The sequence below is a fragment of the Eublepharis macularius genome, chromosome 18, assembly GCF_028583425.1.
Source record: "Eublepharis macularius isolate TG4126 chromosome 18, MPM_Emac_v1.0, whole genome shotgun sequence".
Lineage (NCBI taxonomy): Eukaryota > Metazoa > Chordata > Lepidosauria > Squamata > Eublepharidae > Eublepharis > Eublepharis macularius.
This window is the reverse complement of record NC_072807.1, coordinates 12,066,647-12,081,378: the sequence shown is the minus strand read 5'-3', so window position 1 is coordinate 12,081,378 and position 14,732 is coordinate 12,066,647. Positions and strand designations below refer to the sequence as shown.

The 14,732-nt window shown below is 53.5% G+C and overlaps 1 protein-coding gene across 1 annotated transcript; it reads left to right on the top strand.

Annotated features, from left to right (window-relative positions):
- Window positions 1–4,106: 4,106 nt before the first annotated feature.
- Window positions 4,107–14,718, top strand: IDH2 (isocitrate dehydrogenase (NADP(+)) 2). The gene is made up of 11 exons (XM_055002608.1): window positions 4,107–4,486; window positions 6,082–6,173; window positions 8,576–8,741; window positions 9,795–9,955; window positions 10,566–10,709; window positions 11,196–11,332; window positions 11,887–12,038; window positions 13,214–13,326; window positions 13,522–13,619; window positions 14,014–14,109; window positions 14,296–14,718. Exons 1-11 carry the CDS (start codon window positions 4,375–4,377, stop codon window positions 14,381–14,383), a joined length of 1,359 nt encoding a protein of 452 aa, XP_054858583.1. The 5' UTR covers window positions 4,107–4,374; the 3' UTR covers window positions 14,384–14,718.
- The last annotated feature ends 14 nt before the right edge of the window (window positions 14,719–14,732 follow it).

The window sequence follows — 14,732 nt, the reverse complement described above, 5'->3', positions numbered from 1 at the left end:
GACCCTAGGAAACGGGCTGCAGGAGCGTCGCTCGCCCCCGAGGGACAAACCGCCCTGGGGCGCGCACAGCCCAAGCCCGCCGCCTTCGCTCTCCGCACGGCTTGCGTTGCACCTCCTGGGCCGCCCAAGAACGCCCCCTCCCGGTTCGGCAGTGAAACGCCCAGTCCGTCTCGGGGCTCCTTTGTCCTGGTGGTGCCGCAGCCTTTTCCTCCTTCACGCCCCCCCCCCACTACCGCCCAACCTTATCCGCCTTTCCCTTGGCGGACGCCGCTGCCCGCGCCGTCTGGAGCCGTCCGAGCAGCGCTGATGTCGGGGAGGGGGCAGCGGGCGGCTCCTGCTGCACTGGACCCCGGACCCCCGCCCGCTAAGTCGCTGCGCCCCCGCCTGTCTGCACAGCCGCCAGAGGCAGGAGCCTATGGAGGCCGGCCCAGGTTGCTGAGAAATTCCTGGAGATTTGGGGCTGATGCCTGGAGACGGTGCGTTTCAGGACCGCAGCAGGGTGCAACGCCATAGAGTTCCCCCTCCAAAGCAGTCACTTTCTCCAGGGGGACTGATCTTCGACCCAGAGATCAGCAGCTGCAATTCTGGGAGTTCTCCAGCCACCACCTGGAGGTTGGCAACTCCTCATGACCACTTTTCTTGCTGCAGCTTTGCCTTGGAGCCCTTGAAGGTGTGGCGGACACACTCTCTGGCCTGGGCCAGCTCAAGGTCGGCGGGTGTTGGCAAGTGCCCGCCAGCGCTGCAGGTGCCAGCTCTTCCCCCAAGGGCCTGCACTGGGGCCTGGATTGCAGGGGAGGGTTCCTGCAGGAGGGAAAGGCCGAGCCCGTGACCTTGGCAGAGTCTGTTGGTTCCCAGCCCCTTATGTGCACTTCCTAGGTCCTTATTCCTGAATCCAGCCACAAGTATGGATGAGATTTCAAAAGCTCTGCACCCAAAGGGAAGCTTTGGCCCACCACAAATCATACTCCCCAACACTTAGGAGATTACAAGGTCCAAAGCGTAGTTTTTGTGTAAACTGAAGTGTGTGTTTCTCTGGGTATCCCCAGAGAAATACAGATAAAGAAACTATCCCCCCATCAGACCCCCCCACACGGGAATCGCCCCTTCAAAGGGACATGCATGGTGTCTGGTCCAAACACCGATTCTGGCCCCAAGAGCTTCTCTTTGGGGTGCCCCCGGGAAGTCTATAGAATTATGTTGAAAATCCCCTGAATGAGGTGGGACAGCTGCTGTGTGGGGGGGGGGGAAGTAAATAGGTTTTCTGGGGATACCCCAAAGAGAAGCTCTTGGGGTCAAGAGTGTGGGGGCTCTCCTGACCCCCTCCCCCAGGCAGGCCATTCCAAAGGACAGGGGCCACCACAGAGAATGCATGTCTACAGGCAGCTGTTGATTTCGCCCCTATGCAGGGTGGCACCTGCAAGACCGACACACACACACACCCCGCCCCAAGCATGCAGATCTCCCACAGCTGTTAACCTTTCAAGATCCTTCGACTATACTGCCGGAGATAAAAGATAAAATAACCAGCTTGATATTAAATTGGGGGACTCTGTAACTGGCAGGAATATCTCCCCTCCAACACTAAAAAGGCCCATCTTTCACCCACCTGCTGAAGTGCTCTACGCAGTTCATAGATAAAAGGCCTTTTGTCTCCCCAGAGCTCCATCCCACCCCAACTACAGATAATGGACTCCAGCTTGCTGGCAACGACTGAGGCTCTGGACTCTGCCATTATCTGAGGCAGAATCTCCAGCCATTATCAGCCTGAGTCCATCTCACTGACATCTTGACTTCATTTTGTAACTCGATCTCTGGGTATTTTAGCGAGTGTGATCCCTTCCATCATGGAAGAGTTAAGCTGGTATTTATGTTTAGCTAATGACAGCTACTTTGCGTAAGATCCTTTGGAAGTCGAGTTCTTCCCTCCAGTGAAAAGGGGAGGTTTATGCTCAATAAGGTGACCCTAAGATTGACTATTGGGTGATCAGTTTTATTGGGAGGCAATTAGGATTCCTAGACTGCTCAGGGATCAATTGCAGTGTCCAGTTGCAGTTAGAGCAGAGAGATGTAAAAGTTAGAGAGAGCAAAGAAACAAGACGGAGTGTAGTTAGCCATTCATTGTTTTCTATCCGTGTAACCTTTTACCTTTATATGTAGCAAGCTCTTTTTATAGAAGCTAAAACACACAAGTGTCTGCGCTGCTTATTTCTGCTGTGCATTTTTATTGACCGTGCTACACAATCGCTATCAAGTCCCCAGCTCCCCCTAAGGGCATCCTGAGCAGTTATTTTCAAACTCTCCAATATTTCAAGCTTCTGTTTGGTAAGTCTACACCCATCCCTGCAAAGCCACCTGCTGGTATAAGCTCGTTTTTGGACCCAAGCCTCCTTCCCCATCTTTAGGGTTGCTTCACTTTCCAGACTCCCCTCTCCACTCTTTACCTGAAATCACTGGACTTTCCCCTCCTTTGGACCCTGGATCTACTTCTCATCATCCACTCTCAGACTGGACTCTCACTCACTTTTCAGGATCAGGCGCTTAGGTTTTCTTTCTTCCCTCAAAGCACACCCAGCTTGCCTAACTGCTAACCCTTTCCCCCCAGGTTTCCCCCCAACAGACAATAGCTCATGTTTAGGTAGGCTTACACAAAGGTTTTGCATTTGTTTATTGCATAAAATTATTCCATTTTCTCATGATGCTATTCTTGCAATTCCATTTTCCATTCTATATCTTGTTAGGGGAAAGAAAGCAGGCAGAAAATTTTTAAACCAGAGAGACTTAAAGCTGGCTTTTTAAAGTAAGGCCTCAGCACCGCCTCTTCTAAAACCAGAGGCAATAGTTCTTCCTTCCGAGAGGCATTGCTAACTGGAGTTCTCCACGGAGACTCTTCTTCTGGCAAGGAGAACATGGATTTGCAGGTCAAGCGGTAGACTGGCTCTGTCTCACTAAGTCTTCTGTCCACATCCTAAGATTCTGCAAACAGCATCGGTCAAAACATGACTGTTTTACAGCTGTTTTTCTCTGTGAACTTTGTCTACCTTATGCCTTTCCATTCCACTGCATCAGTCTCTTCCACAGGCAAGTGTGTGAGGATTCTTCGGCTCCATGGAGATTTCTGCTGCCACATGCAGGGTTCAGTAGACTAGACTGCTGGTTCAACACTGATAACAGGAGAGACACGGGGAACTTTCAGTACAGTAGAAGACAGCAGTTGCCCTTGGTCCAGTTGGGACGGGGACATGGTCATCCTGGAGAGCAAGGTCCACAGGCTCCAGCTCTGGCACTGCGCCAGGCCAGAGGCAAATGACCACCAGCAACAGAAATAGCAGGGGACAAGCAAAGCGCTGCTGTCTGTACATGCACAATGCAGCAAAACATGGACAAGAGACCAGCATGAAAAACACGGGGGCTACACCACTGGGCCGCTGCGCCTCGAAACACCCACAGCCAGTCTTTGCAGATGGGTGCAGGGGGCAGCCGTGAATGTTGTGTTCCTCCCTGAATGTTGGGCACCGTCTCTGCCTACCCTGCAGTTTGAAGAACTCCTGGACTGCAGAGGTCAACCATTTTTCCTGAGGATCCCTCTGGATTCAGCTGAGGAATCTTTTCCCCACTGTGATCCACACGGGTGCCATGCTAAAAGGGGCTACTATGTACCCACCCGAAAGAAGAAGGCAGACTTCCTCGCCCTGCCCCTCTGGGCTGGCCAGAAGGCAGAGAAGGCCCGTGCCAGCTTAGCCGGCGGGGCCCGCAGCTTAAGAGCCACGAGGGCGAGAGGAAGGCGAGGCGCAGCCGCGGGCCCCAAGCGAGCCAAGGCGGCCAGGGCGAGCCGCCAGCGCGCTGCCTTCGGCGCCTGCAGGCCAGCCGGGAGCTCCGCGGGCAGTAGCGAGGCGCCCGCTGCCCTTTGCCTCCCCGCTGGCGCTTCTTATCAGCCGCGGCGCCCGGCCTTGGCCTTCCCGGCTCCAGCTGTCCAAACACGGCGGGGAGGCCTGCCGGGGCCTCTGCGGAGGCGGCGCCACGAGAGGAAGGCGGGAGGCAGCCCCGGCCTGCCCGCCCCGCCCCGGCCTCGCGCAGCGGCCGAATCCGGCTGGAGGCGCTGCCCGGCAGGGGCGGGCGAGGCGAGGGAACAAAGGCGCACGTGGCGGCCGGCGGCGCGGCCCTCCCTGCCCCCTTCTCCTTCCCCGGCGTCTCCCGGCCGGCCCCGATTCCGCCCCACCCCGCCCCGGGGAGGAGGGCCGAGGGCGCGGGGCCCGAGGGGCAGGCCGGCCACCCAGGCGGCCGGGGGGCGGCTCCCTCTGTCGCGCCCGCCCGGTGCCATCGGCTGCTGCCGGCGCGCTCGCCGCCCTTTCCTTCCTCGCCTGCCTCCGCCGCGCAATGGCCCTCCGCTTCCGCGCCGCAGTCCCCGCCGTGGCCTGGGCGGCCTGGGGCCGCGCTCCTGCCGCGCTCCTGCCGGCGCTGAGCGCCCATCGCCCGCCGCGGCGGCACTGTGAGTCGGGGCGGGAGGGCAGCGGGCGGGAGCGGGCGGGAGCGGGCGGGGGGCTCCCAGGGGCGCCCGGGCCGTGCAGGGCAATGCCCAGCCCGGCCTGCCTGCCTGCCTACCCGCTGCCTCTGCGCCAGCTCACCAGCCCGGCCGTGCCTTTCTGGGCCGCCCCGGGCTATATTTAGCGCTGCCCGCTGCGCTGGGGCCCGGCCGGGGAGGAGCCGCTCCTGCCCAGCCGGCAGCCCCGCGCTTGGGCGGAGGGCGCAAAGGCCCCTCGGGGGACGCCTGCCTCGGCGGCCGCGCTCCAGCCAGCGCCAGCAGCCGCGGGGCGCGCCTAGTGGTCCGGGGATGGCGCTCTTTGGCCGGGCTGCCCTCTCCGGGGAGCCGGCCCCGCGTCCCCCCGGCTTCCAGGGGCCGCCTCTGCAGCGTGGGCAGCCTGTCCGGCTCGGACGTGACTCCCTGCACTGGCACCTGGCTGGAGCGGAGCACGGCGCAGGCCGCTGCCCGGAGAGGAGAGGAGAGCGGGCGGCGCGCCTGTGCCCCCGATGTCCTCTAAGGGTGACCTTGTCTCGCGGCCAGCCGGGCTCGGACGGGCCCTCGGGCTGCCCCGGCACAGGCCCTGCCCGGCCTTGGATTTGCACGCGGATTATGGCCGGGGAAAGTGAGACCTGTGGGCTAAGCCAGGCAGCGATTAATTCACTTTCCCTTCTGCCAGGGTCACCGCCAGGCCTGTCTGCCTGCCACGCCGGCAGGACCGCCAATGCTTAAAGCGCAGCTGGCACTTGTGAAACGCCTAAAGACAGAGATGTGCAAGCCTCCAGGAGGCACAATTTATTTAGGTTTGCTAATCTTTCAGATTTCTGAGAGGAGCAATATGTGAGTGTAGGAAGGAGACTCTTAATAATAATAATGATAACATTCGATTTCTATACTGCCAGGACAACTTAACACCTACCCAGAGCAGTTTACAAAGTGTGTTGTTATCCCCAGAACAATCACCCTGTGAGGTGGGTGAGGCTGAGAGAGCCCTGAAAGAGCTGGGACTGACCCAAGGTCACCCAGCTGGCTTCAAGGGGAGGAGAGGGGAATCAGACCCAGAGTCTTGCCCCTCTCAGCCACTACACCAAACTGGCTGTTGGGATAAGCAGCTCAGTGGCTGGTTAAAAGATTGGAAGCCAGAGGTAAGGGAATGTGATAGAGTTCCCCTTTCCCCAAAATATGGATTGGGAGGGACGTGCCAGATGGATTATGCATTCTCAGTCATCAGTGACTTCTTGGGCCAGGTTTATCTTGGTCCCACGTGGTTGTTGGATACGTGACCCTGCTGAAGCTCTTGAGTAAAGGGGAAGTCAGACCTCTCAGATTGGCCCAGGAAAGTATTGCACACGTGCATGCACCCCCACCCTCCAAGTATCTGCAACGGATTGTGATTCCTGGGCAACTTGACGCCTCCTTGATCACACCTTTCTGTACCACGATGGGGCCAAAGGGATAATGGTAGCAAATGACAGGAAGGATTTGAATCGGGGGGGGGGGGGGAGCTCCAGAACAGGGCCTGCTTGGAGGCCTCTTGCTTCAGCAACCCAAATCTCCTTCCGCAGATGCCGATAAACGGATCAAGGTTGCCAACCCAGTGGTGGAGATGGATGGCGATGAAATGACACGTATCATTTGGGCGTTCATTAAGGAGAAGGTACTGTGAAGACTGAAACTCCGTTGATGAGGGACTGAAAAGGAATAGCAACAACAGGAGATGCTCTCAGCTGGATTAGATAGGTGCTCTGTCTGGCCCAGCATGCTGGTTTATAACCATTTGCCCTGAAGGACCAACAAACAGGGTGCAGAGGTCAAGGGCTTCCCCAGATGCTGCCATCTAGTGCTGGTAGTCAGTATTTTGCTGATTTTGTATATGGCGGTTCCCTTATGAAACCATGGCTAGTAGCTATTCGTGGAGCTCCATGAATCTAACTCCTTTTTAAAGATCAAGATGGGTAGCAGGAGAAAAGAGCAAGAATCTCTTTTAAAGTACATTCAGTGGCAGTGAATTCTACAATATAATTACTTGTTACGAAGTATTTCCTTTTTTTTTCACCTTGACCTGGATAGTCCATGCTTAGTCCATGCTTGCCTGATCACATCAGATCTTGGAAGCTAAGCAGGATCAGCCCTGGTTAGTACTTATAATAATAACATTCGATTTATATACCGCCCTTCAGGACAACTTAATGCCCACTCAGAGCGGTTTACAAAGTATGTCATTATTATCCCCACAACAAACACCCTGTGAGGTAGGTGAGGCTGAGAGAGCTCCAGAGAGCTGTGACTAGCCCAAGGTCACCCAGCTGGCTTCAAGAGGAGGAGTGGGGAATCAAATCCGGCTCTCCAGATTAGAGTCCCGCGCTCTTAACCACTACACCAAACTGGCTCTTGGACAGGAGCCCACCAAAGAAGTTCAGGGTCAATACACAGAGGCAAGCAATGGCAAACCTCCTCTGAATGTCTGTTGCCTTGAAAACCCTACGGGGTTGCTATAGGTCAGTGGCAACTTGATGGCAAAATTATCCCTCCTTTTTTTCTCTCTGTCCTGATCCCAGTGCCCGTCAACTTCATTGGCTGCCCCTGAGTTGTAATATTATTGGAGAGGAGACAAAGCTCTAACACTTTCTCCACACCATGATTGATTTTATAAACCTCTACCGTGACCCTCATTGTCTTCTTTCTAAACTGACTCCTTGCTCTTTCCGCATAGGAAAGGCACTCCAAGCCCTTAACCGTCACGTTTGCTCTCGTCTGCACTTTTTTGTGCTCTGCAGTATCTTTTTTGATACATGGGGAAATGATTTGCAGGGTTGGGGGACCCGTGCAGAGGAATAGCTGTGCAGGTTGGAAGCTGGTGTGAGAAGGGACCAGGAGGTGAAATTATTCCTTCTGCAAGCATCACTTCTCTCAGAAGGGGGGTTTAGTTCATCCCCTTGCTCCTCCTCAATTCAGCCCACTTACCCGAATGGCTATTCCTCCGCACAATCCAGCAAACCTGGAAACAGTATTTCTGGGGGTCGCAGAGGCTTCAGGAATGCAGAGAAAGCTCCATTTGTCTTCCCCAGACACAGATGGTTGTATGCATACCAGTATTCCCAATGAGGCTGCAACACAAAAAGGGCATTGCAATACCAGCAGTTTTGTATTCAGCCTTTCCTCTAATAATTCTTAGCAGAGATCTCTTTTTTCACCACTGCCACAAATGTGAGTTGATGTATAACTCAGCTAAACTGCTATAATGTCTTTTTCTCTCAGCTTGCGTCAGTATCATAATATTATATACATTTATGGCGTGGCCGTGTTTAAAACATGCCCTGTGGGTGTGGGAAAAGTAAAGGGCAATTAACAGAAGGAAGATGGGAGCATGGCCACTTTGAGGTCAGGCGAATGAGCTTGGATTCCTGGAACTGGGAGTGTTCTAGCAAAAGTTTAATTGAGTGGGTTGGAGAGATGTTCTTCTCTTGCAGTGTTGGAACATCATTGATAACATTGCAGTATATCAAAGAGGTTGCTGTTCGGCCACTCATGCAACCCACCTGTGACCTTGACAATGAGTATGTGGTGGTGGAACATGACCTTTCTCCATTTCGCTCAAGTGGCAAAGCCTCTGCTTTGCATGCAGAAAGCCCCAGGTTCAGTCTTTGGCAGCATCTCCAGTGAAATGGATCAGGTAGGAGGTGGTCTGAAAGACCTCTGCCGGAGACCCCAGACAGCGGTGATAATACTGACCTCGATAGACTGATGGTCTGATTCAGTAAAATCCAACTTCAGGTGTTCATGTGTTGGGCTTGTAAAACGATGTCATTACTGCAACAGAAATGCTGTTTTGAAGGAAGGCATGTGACTTGTGCAAGTAATTAAAAGGTTGTGTATGTAAATAAACTGATCGCGTGGGCAGGGCCCTTGGTAACATGGAACCTCTAAGGTGTCTATGATCACATGGCCTGAGGCTTGTGGGTCTTTGTGCTCACTGCTGTTGGTTGGGTGACCTGCCGATTTCTGCAGCGAGGGTGCATGTACTTGTCCTCAGTAGATCTCTCCTGGCTCCCACCACAGTTGATCCTATCCAATGTGGATGTTCAGCTGAAGTACTTTGACTTGGGCCTGCCCCATCGGGACCAGACAGACGACCAGGTCACCATCGACTCTGCACTGGCTACGCAGAAGTACAGCGTGGCTGTCAAGTGTGCCACCATCACCCCGGATGAGGCACGAGTGGAAGGTAGGTGGAGAATGCAGGGCCAGGTCATGTCTTAGAGTCCAGAAAAATATACAGAGCCTGTAGGGCAACACCTCATCCTGAGATCAGGGCCATCCAGTCTGTCCAGGTGAGAGCAGGTGCCTCATGGGGCGGGAGGTGGCGGTGGACGTGCCTGCAGTGCCATGAACTCCAGGTGATGCAAACAGCTTTCCTGGGAAGGGAGCATTTCGGTATGTATTTATTTACATTATTTATAGTCCACCTTTCTTACTGGGACTCGAGGCAAGTCAATTCAATCAACTGGATGGGACATCCCGATCAACATTGCAGTAAGATTTGTATTGCACAAATCTGGAACCAACCTGAAAAGAGAACTGAAACAAGTATTGACATGTTAAGTTAAATTATGCAAGAATTACATATGAACAGAATGGCCTGCCTGACGAAATCAAGCAGGCGCCTGGCTTTCTGCAAACTATGCAAAGGAGAATTATTCAGGAAGACTTTTTTACCCATGTAGAACTGTACTGTAAGGAAATATTTCAAAGAGGTGCTTTGTTAAAGAGATGGGGACAATAGACGAAGCTAACGTATACTCTCTTGCTGAAAATAATGTTCCTTCTTAGTGGGTCATTTTCACACTGCTTAATATGTCAGGTTAAATTACTTATGCTTTGGGTCAGCATTGTTTTGGCTCTGTATTAGATTTCAGCTTGTTTTCAAATTTATGCAGATTTTGTATTTGCATACCCTATTGCATTGTTTATTCAACATCCCGGCTTTTGATTGTATTGACTTACACTGCGTAATTCAGCTTGGGTCTCAGTGGGCAAGACAGACTGTACATACATACATACTTACATAATAAATGATAGGATCCTACTTGCAGCATGAGCTGTACGTAGTAGTATAAACCACAGCCCCTGGATACCTGGAGAAAGATTTCCTGTTTTCTCTAGGAAGGGCCAAGGTTGAGAGGTTGCTCGCTGCTGCTGAAAGTCAGAAGCTGGTTCTGGAGTGATGGAAACCTGCTCTCCCTCTGACCTCACTTCCTCTTCCCTCCAATCTTCCTAGAGTTCAAGCTGAAGAAAATGTGGAAGAGCCCGAATGGCACTATCAGGAATATCCTGGGTGGGACCGTCTTCAGAGAACCAATCATCTGCAAGAACATTCCTCGCCTGGTCCCAGGTTGGACGAAGCCTATCACCATTGGCAGACATGCCCATGGCGACCAGGTTGGTTGGAGGGGAGTGGACCTGTGGGAAAGTGCATGCCGTGAAAAGTACAGCTGGTCTATGAGAGAAGATGACCACAGAGGTAGAGGTTGCGCACCCTTTGATGGGGAGCGGTAGGTGGTCTGTCTCCCTCCATTTCTTGGCATTTGTGTTTTTATGGCCTGGACATGGGTGGCTTCCCATCTGTCTATCCACCTAGACAAATTTGCTGCAGTCAAAATAATGTGTGCTGATGGACGCAGGTTGGCTCTTTTGCACAAATGTGTGTCGTTTTGACTGTTTCTGCAGAACCCAACATTGTGCTTTTGCAAGAATGCAAGTGAGGAAAAGAGGCTGGAATTGTGCCCATACAGATGGCGCACATCCTGGGCACTTGCCTGTGTGGGCCAGAGACTCATTTATAGTGTAATTCTCTCGTATTCACATTCTGCACAATATTCCATTGTGCCAAGGAAAAGAGAATTACTTCTGTGGACAGCCTGCGTAGTGGGCCACTATAGGGAGAGAGTGTAGAAGGGTGAGAGAAGAGGATAATTGGGGGTCAGCTGGTGGAGATGGGAGCCTTCTGGATTTGTTGGGCTTTCCTAATCTTTGGGACTTTGCTTTACAGTACAAAGCCACAGATTTTGTTGTGGACAAGCCTGGGACGTTCAAGATGGTTTTCACTCCCAAGGACGGCAGTGGACCCAAGGAGTGGGAGGTGTATAACTTCCCCGGCGGGGGTGTCGGCATGGGAATGTACAACACCGACGAGGTGAGGGCATTGCTGGTTGGCTCTGGCTTGCAGAAGCCCGCAGCCTTGGAGGGTGGTGGCATACCTGAATCTTGTGTTAGAACCAGGGCTTTTTTTCTGGGGAAAGAGGTGGTGGAACTCAGTGGGTTGCCCTCGGAGAAAATGGTCACATGGCCGGTGGCCCCACCCCCTGATCTCCTGACAGAGGGGAGCTTAGATCTCCAGCAGCGCGGAGGTCAATCTCAACTCCCCTCTGTCTGGAGATCAGGGGGCGGGGCCACCACCCATGTGACCATTTTCAAGAGGTTCTGGAACTCCGTTCCCCCGCGTTCCCCCTCAAAAAAAGCCCTGGTTAGAACCTTGCCTAGGGAGTCTGCGGTCTCCCGTTCTGAAGCACAACTGAAGTGACTGTTACGGAGGCCCTCCGCTCTGAATCACGAGGCTGGGGAGGGGGCCATGCTTTGCTTCCTGAGCGTCTCTCACCGAGGGCCTGTCTGCCCCCTGCAGTCCATTTCAGGCTTTGCTCATAGCTGCTTCCAGTACGCCATCCAGAAAAAGTGGCCCCTTTACCTGAGCACCAAGAACACCATCCTCAAGGGCTACGATGGGCGCTTCAAGGACATCTTCCAGGAGGTCTTTGACAAGTAAGCTCTTCCGGCTCCCTCTTGGCCTGTGCTCTGGTGGGGTGGGCAGCGTTTCCCTCTCCAGCGTGGCTCGCTGGGATCCTTGGCACCACCCGCTGCAGCTTTTTCTTGCTGCAGGGGTGGTCAGTGTGTGCCGGATTGGGGCTGCCCTTTTCTTAGAACCTCCCAGTTTTTATTTGCAACCTTTATTTATTTCTACCCCACCTTTCTCCCTGATGGGGACACAAAGGCAGCTTACAACATTCTCTGCTCCTCCGTCCTTACAACAAACCTGCAAGGTAGTTTGGACTGCAAGTGTCTGACTGGCTCAAGGTCGCCCAGCAAGCTTCCAGGGTAGAGGGGATGCAAGCCGGGGTCTCCCAGAGCCGTCTGACACTAACCACTACACCACACTGACTGCATCCTACCTTGCTCCCAAAGGACCCTGAGGCAGCTTACAGTAAAACAAAAAAGCATACAGACAACACCTTTAAAACATGTAAAGCAGAATTTAAAAGAAGCTAAATCTACAGCCCATGCTTTTTTTGACTGCAGCCCTCTCTTCTCCCTGCCAGGCACTACAAGACCGAATTTGACAAACTCCGGATCTGGTACGAGCACCGGCTCATCGATGACATGGTGGCCCAGGTGCTGAAGTCAGTGGGGGGCTTTGTCTGGGCTTGCAAGAATTATGATGGGGATGTCCAGTCCGACATCTTGGCCCAAGGTACGTCGCTGGAGGGATGTGTCCCATTCTGAAAGGGTGGCCCTAGCAGGGGGTCAGCTTTGCCCAGGGCCACCCCTGTGCTGTGTGGCTGCGCGAGCTTGGCCACACACAGCTTCCCGTCTGACTCCGGAACTCTCCAATAAAGAATTGACTGGGACTGGATAAAACCAGCATTCCTAAAGGCCTCTGAGATGAGAGATTTTGCGCTGAGTGTGTGTGTGGGTGGTGTACCAGGCACTGCAAGAACTTTCATACTGCCCACCTTCCAGTGTGACCCTTGCTCACCTCCCCATAATTGGTGTCCCAGATCTGGATTCCCCCTTATTGTACTTCTTTCGGAGAATCTTAGACACTTGCTTGACATGCAGAAAGTCCCAGGTTCAATGCCCAGCATCTCCCAACCTGAAAAACGACCAGGCAGTAGGAGATGTGAAAGGTCTGAGATTCTGGAGAGCTGTTGCCCATAGGCAATACTGACTTTGATGGACCAAGGTCCCGATCTGGTACAAGACAGCTTAAGTTGTTCGTTCTCTCTTGGCTCTCGCACCAAGAGTCTTTCTTCAAGAGACATGTTACATAGGGGATGCTCAAGTGTAGGGAGATGCAATGTTAGCTGAGAAGCATAGTTTAAAAAGACACAGCCAAAGCCTCTGTCAATTTCATCTCTCTACACTAGGGTAATTTAAAAAGACAGAGCAGGCGGAGATTGCTCCTCAGAGGGTTTGTTAATTTCATCTTCCCCTGAAAGGGAGGTGAAATTGACAGAGCCTTTGGGGAGGCGATGAAATTAACAAACCCGGAGAAGGCTCTCTGCCAGCTCTGTCTTTGTAAACTACCCTGGTGTATAGAGATGAAATTGACAGAGCCTTTGGCTCTGTCTTTTTAAACTACGCTTCCTGGCTAACGTTGTAAATCCCTACATTTAAGCATCCTCATGTAGACAGAGACTGAGTGACTGTGACTTTGTAGGCCGTATGTCAGTTGCTCTTCAAGGTGAACATTCATTTTTCGGCTGCAAGAAAGCTGGCCTTTAGGATGGGTGTGTGTAGGGTGGGAGAGGCTTAGTCCCTTGACGGAGCACTCCCTTGTGATGCTGGCTGCATCAGGGTGCTTTCTCTGCAGCAGGGAGATGAGGTTTGCAGGGGCTTCTGAAAGAAGTTTGGCTTCATTTCTAGGATTTGGCTCGCTGGGCTTGATGACTTCTGTCCTTGTCTGCCCGGATGGAAAGACCATTGAAGCAGAGGCAGCTCACGGCACAGTCACTCGCCATTACAGGGAGCACCAGAAGGTGGGGAAGCTGAATGGCCATTTTAGGGGGGGGGGAGAGCCCCCCTGGGACCGAAGGAAGGCAATGGGGGTTTGTGCTCCCTGTTGTCGACAAGTGTGATACATCCCTTTCTTGCCTCACTTGGTTGGTCTGGATGGTCCTGGTGGAGGTTTTGCCCACACGGAACTCAAGGTTGATTCTCCCCCACTCCCACAGGGCAACCCCACTAGCACCAACCCCATTGCCAGCATCTTTGCCTGGACGCGTGGCCTGGAGCACCGAGGCAAACTGGACGGCAATCCTGATCTCATCAAGTAAGGAGTGGGTCCAGCAGGATTGGGGTCCAGAACTGCTGCAGGAATTGGGATGGTGCTGGGCACAGCACCAGGAATGTGGAAGTACAGGTGCATTGGACATGCGTGCGAGCGACCGACATGCTGCAATGGGGGCAGTAGTCCGAACCATGCCGTCCTCTGGGTACCCAGAGAGGACGACTTAGCACCAGCAGAGCAGAAGAGGCAGCCGGTGGCCCAGGGTGCCCGACATGAGGCAGGGAGTGGATCTGGCTTGCTTTCCATGGGAGACTGGCCTTAGCCTGGCTGGTCGCTGAGAGCAGCAGTTGCCCGTAGTGGGTTGGGTGGAATGGCCCCGCCCCTCCTTGATGCAGGCAATGGTCCCACCCTTCCTTTCACCCTGCTCACCTATTAGGTTTGCTCAGACGTTGGAGAAGGTCTGTGTTGCAACCGTGGAGGGGGGGACCATGACAAAGGACTTAGCTGGCTGCATCCATGGAGGACTAAGCAAGTAAGTCTGGGGATGGGGGGGGGGCAGAATACCTAAGTGATTGGGGGTGGGGGGGCCTGTGGGGGGCCTAGCAGTTCCTGTCCTTCGTGGGCTTGGGGCAGAGAGGAGTTTGGCCGCTGTGGGGGTTTCCCTCCTCCTCTTCCTCCTCCCTGACGAAACCTTCCTTCCTCTTTTCTGCATTTCCAGTGTGAAGCTGAACGAGCACTTTGTGAACACCACTGATTTTCTGGACGCCATTAAGAACAACCTGGACAAAGCCCTGGGCAAGCAGTAGGCGGGGGGGGGCACTTGGAGCGTTTGCATGGGGGGGGGCAACAGAGGAAGGCGGTTTACCTCATTTTTAATAGAACAAACTCTGGCTGCTCATACCGTCAACTAGGAAAACATTTTTGTCATCTGTTTTCCACTGGCTGTTTTTTAGAACTGTTTTTAGCTGTCCCGAGAATACCCTCTCCTCACCTTACTACTGCTGTGACATGGGAACGTGGGAGGGGGGAGGGCAGGGCTGGCTGCCCCACCTTCCTGGCCGGTGATGAAGATGATGGTTTTGTGCTGTAATTTATGTACTGTCATTTGGGCCTTGTGGTTGCTATTAAAACATAGCTCTCGCCCCCTTGTTGTGT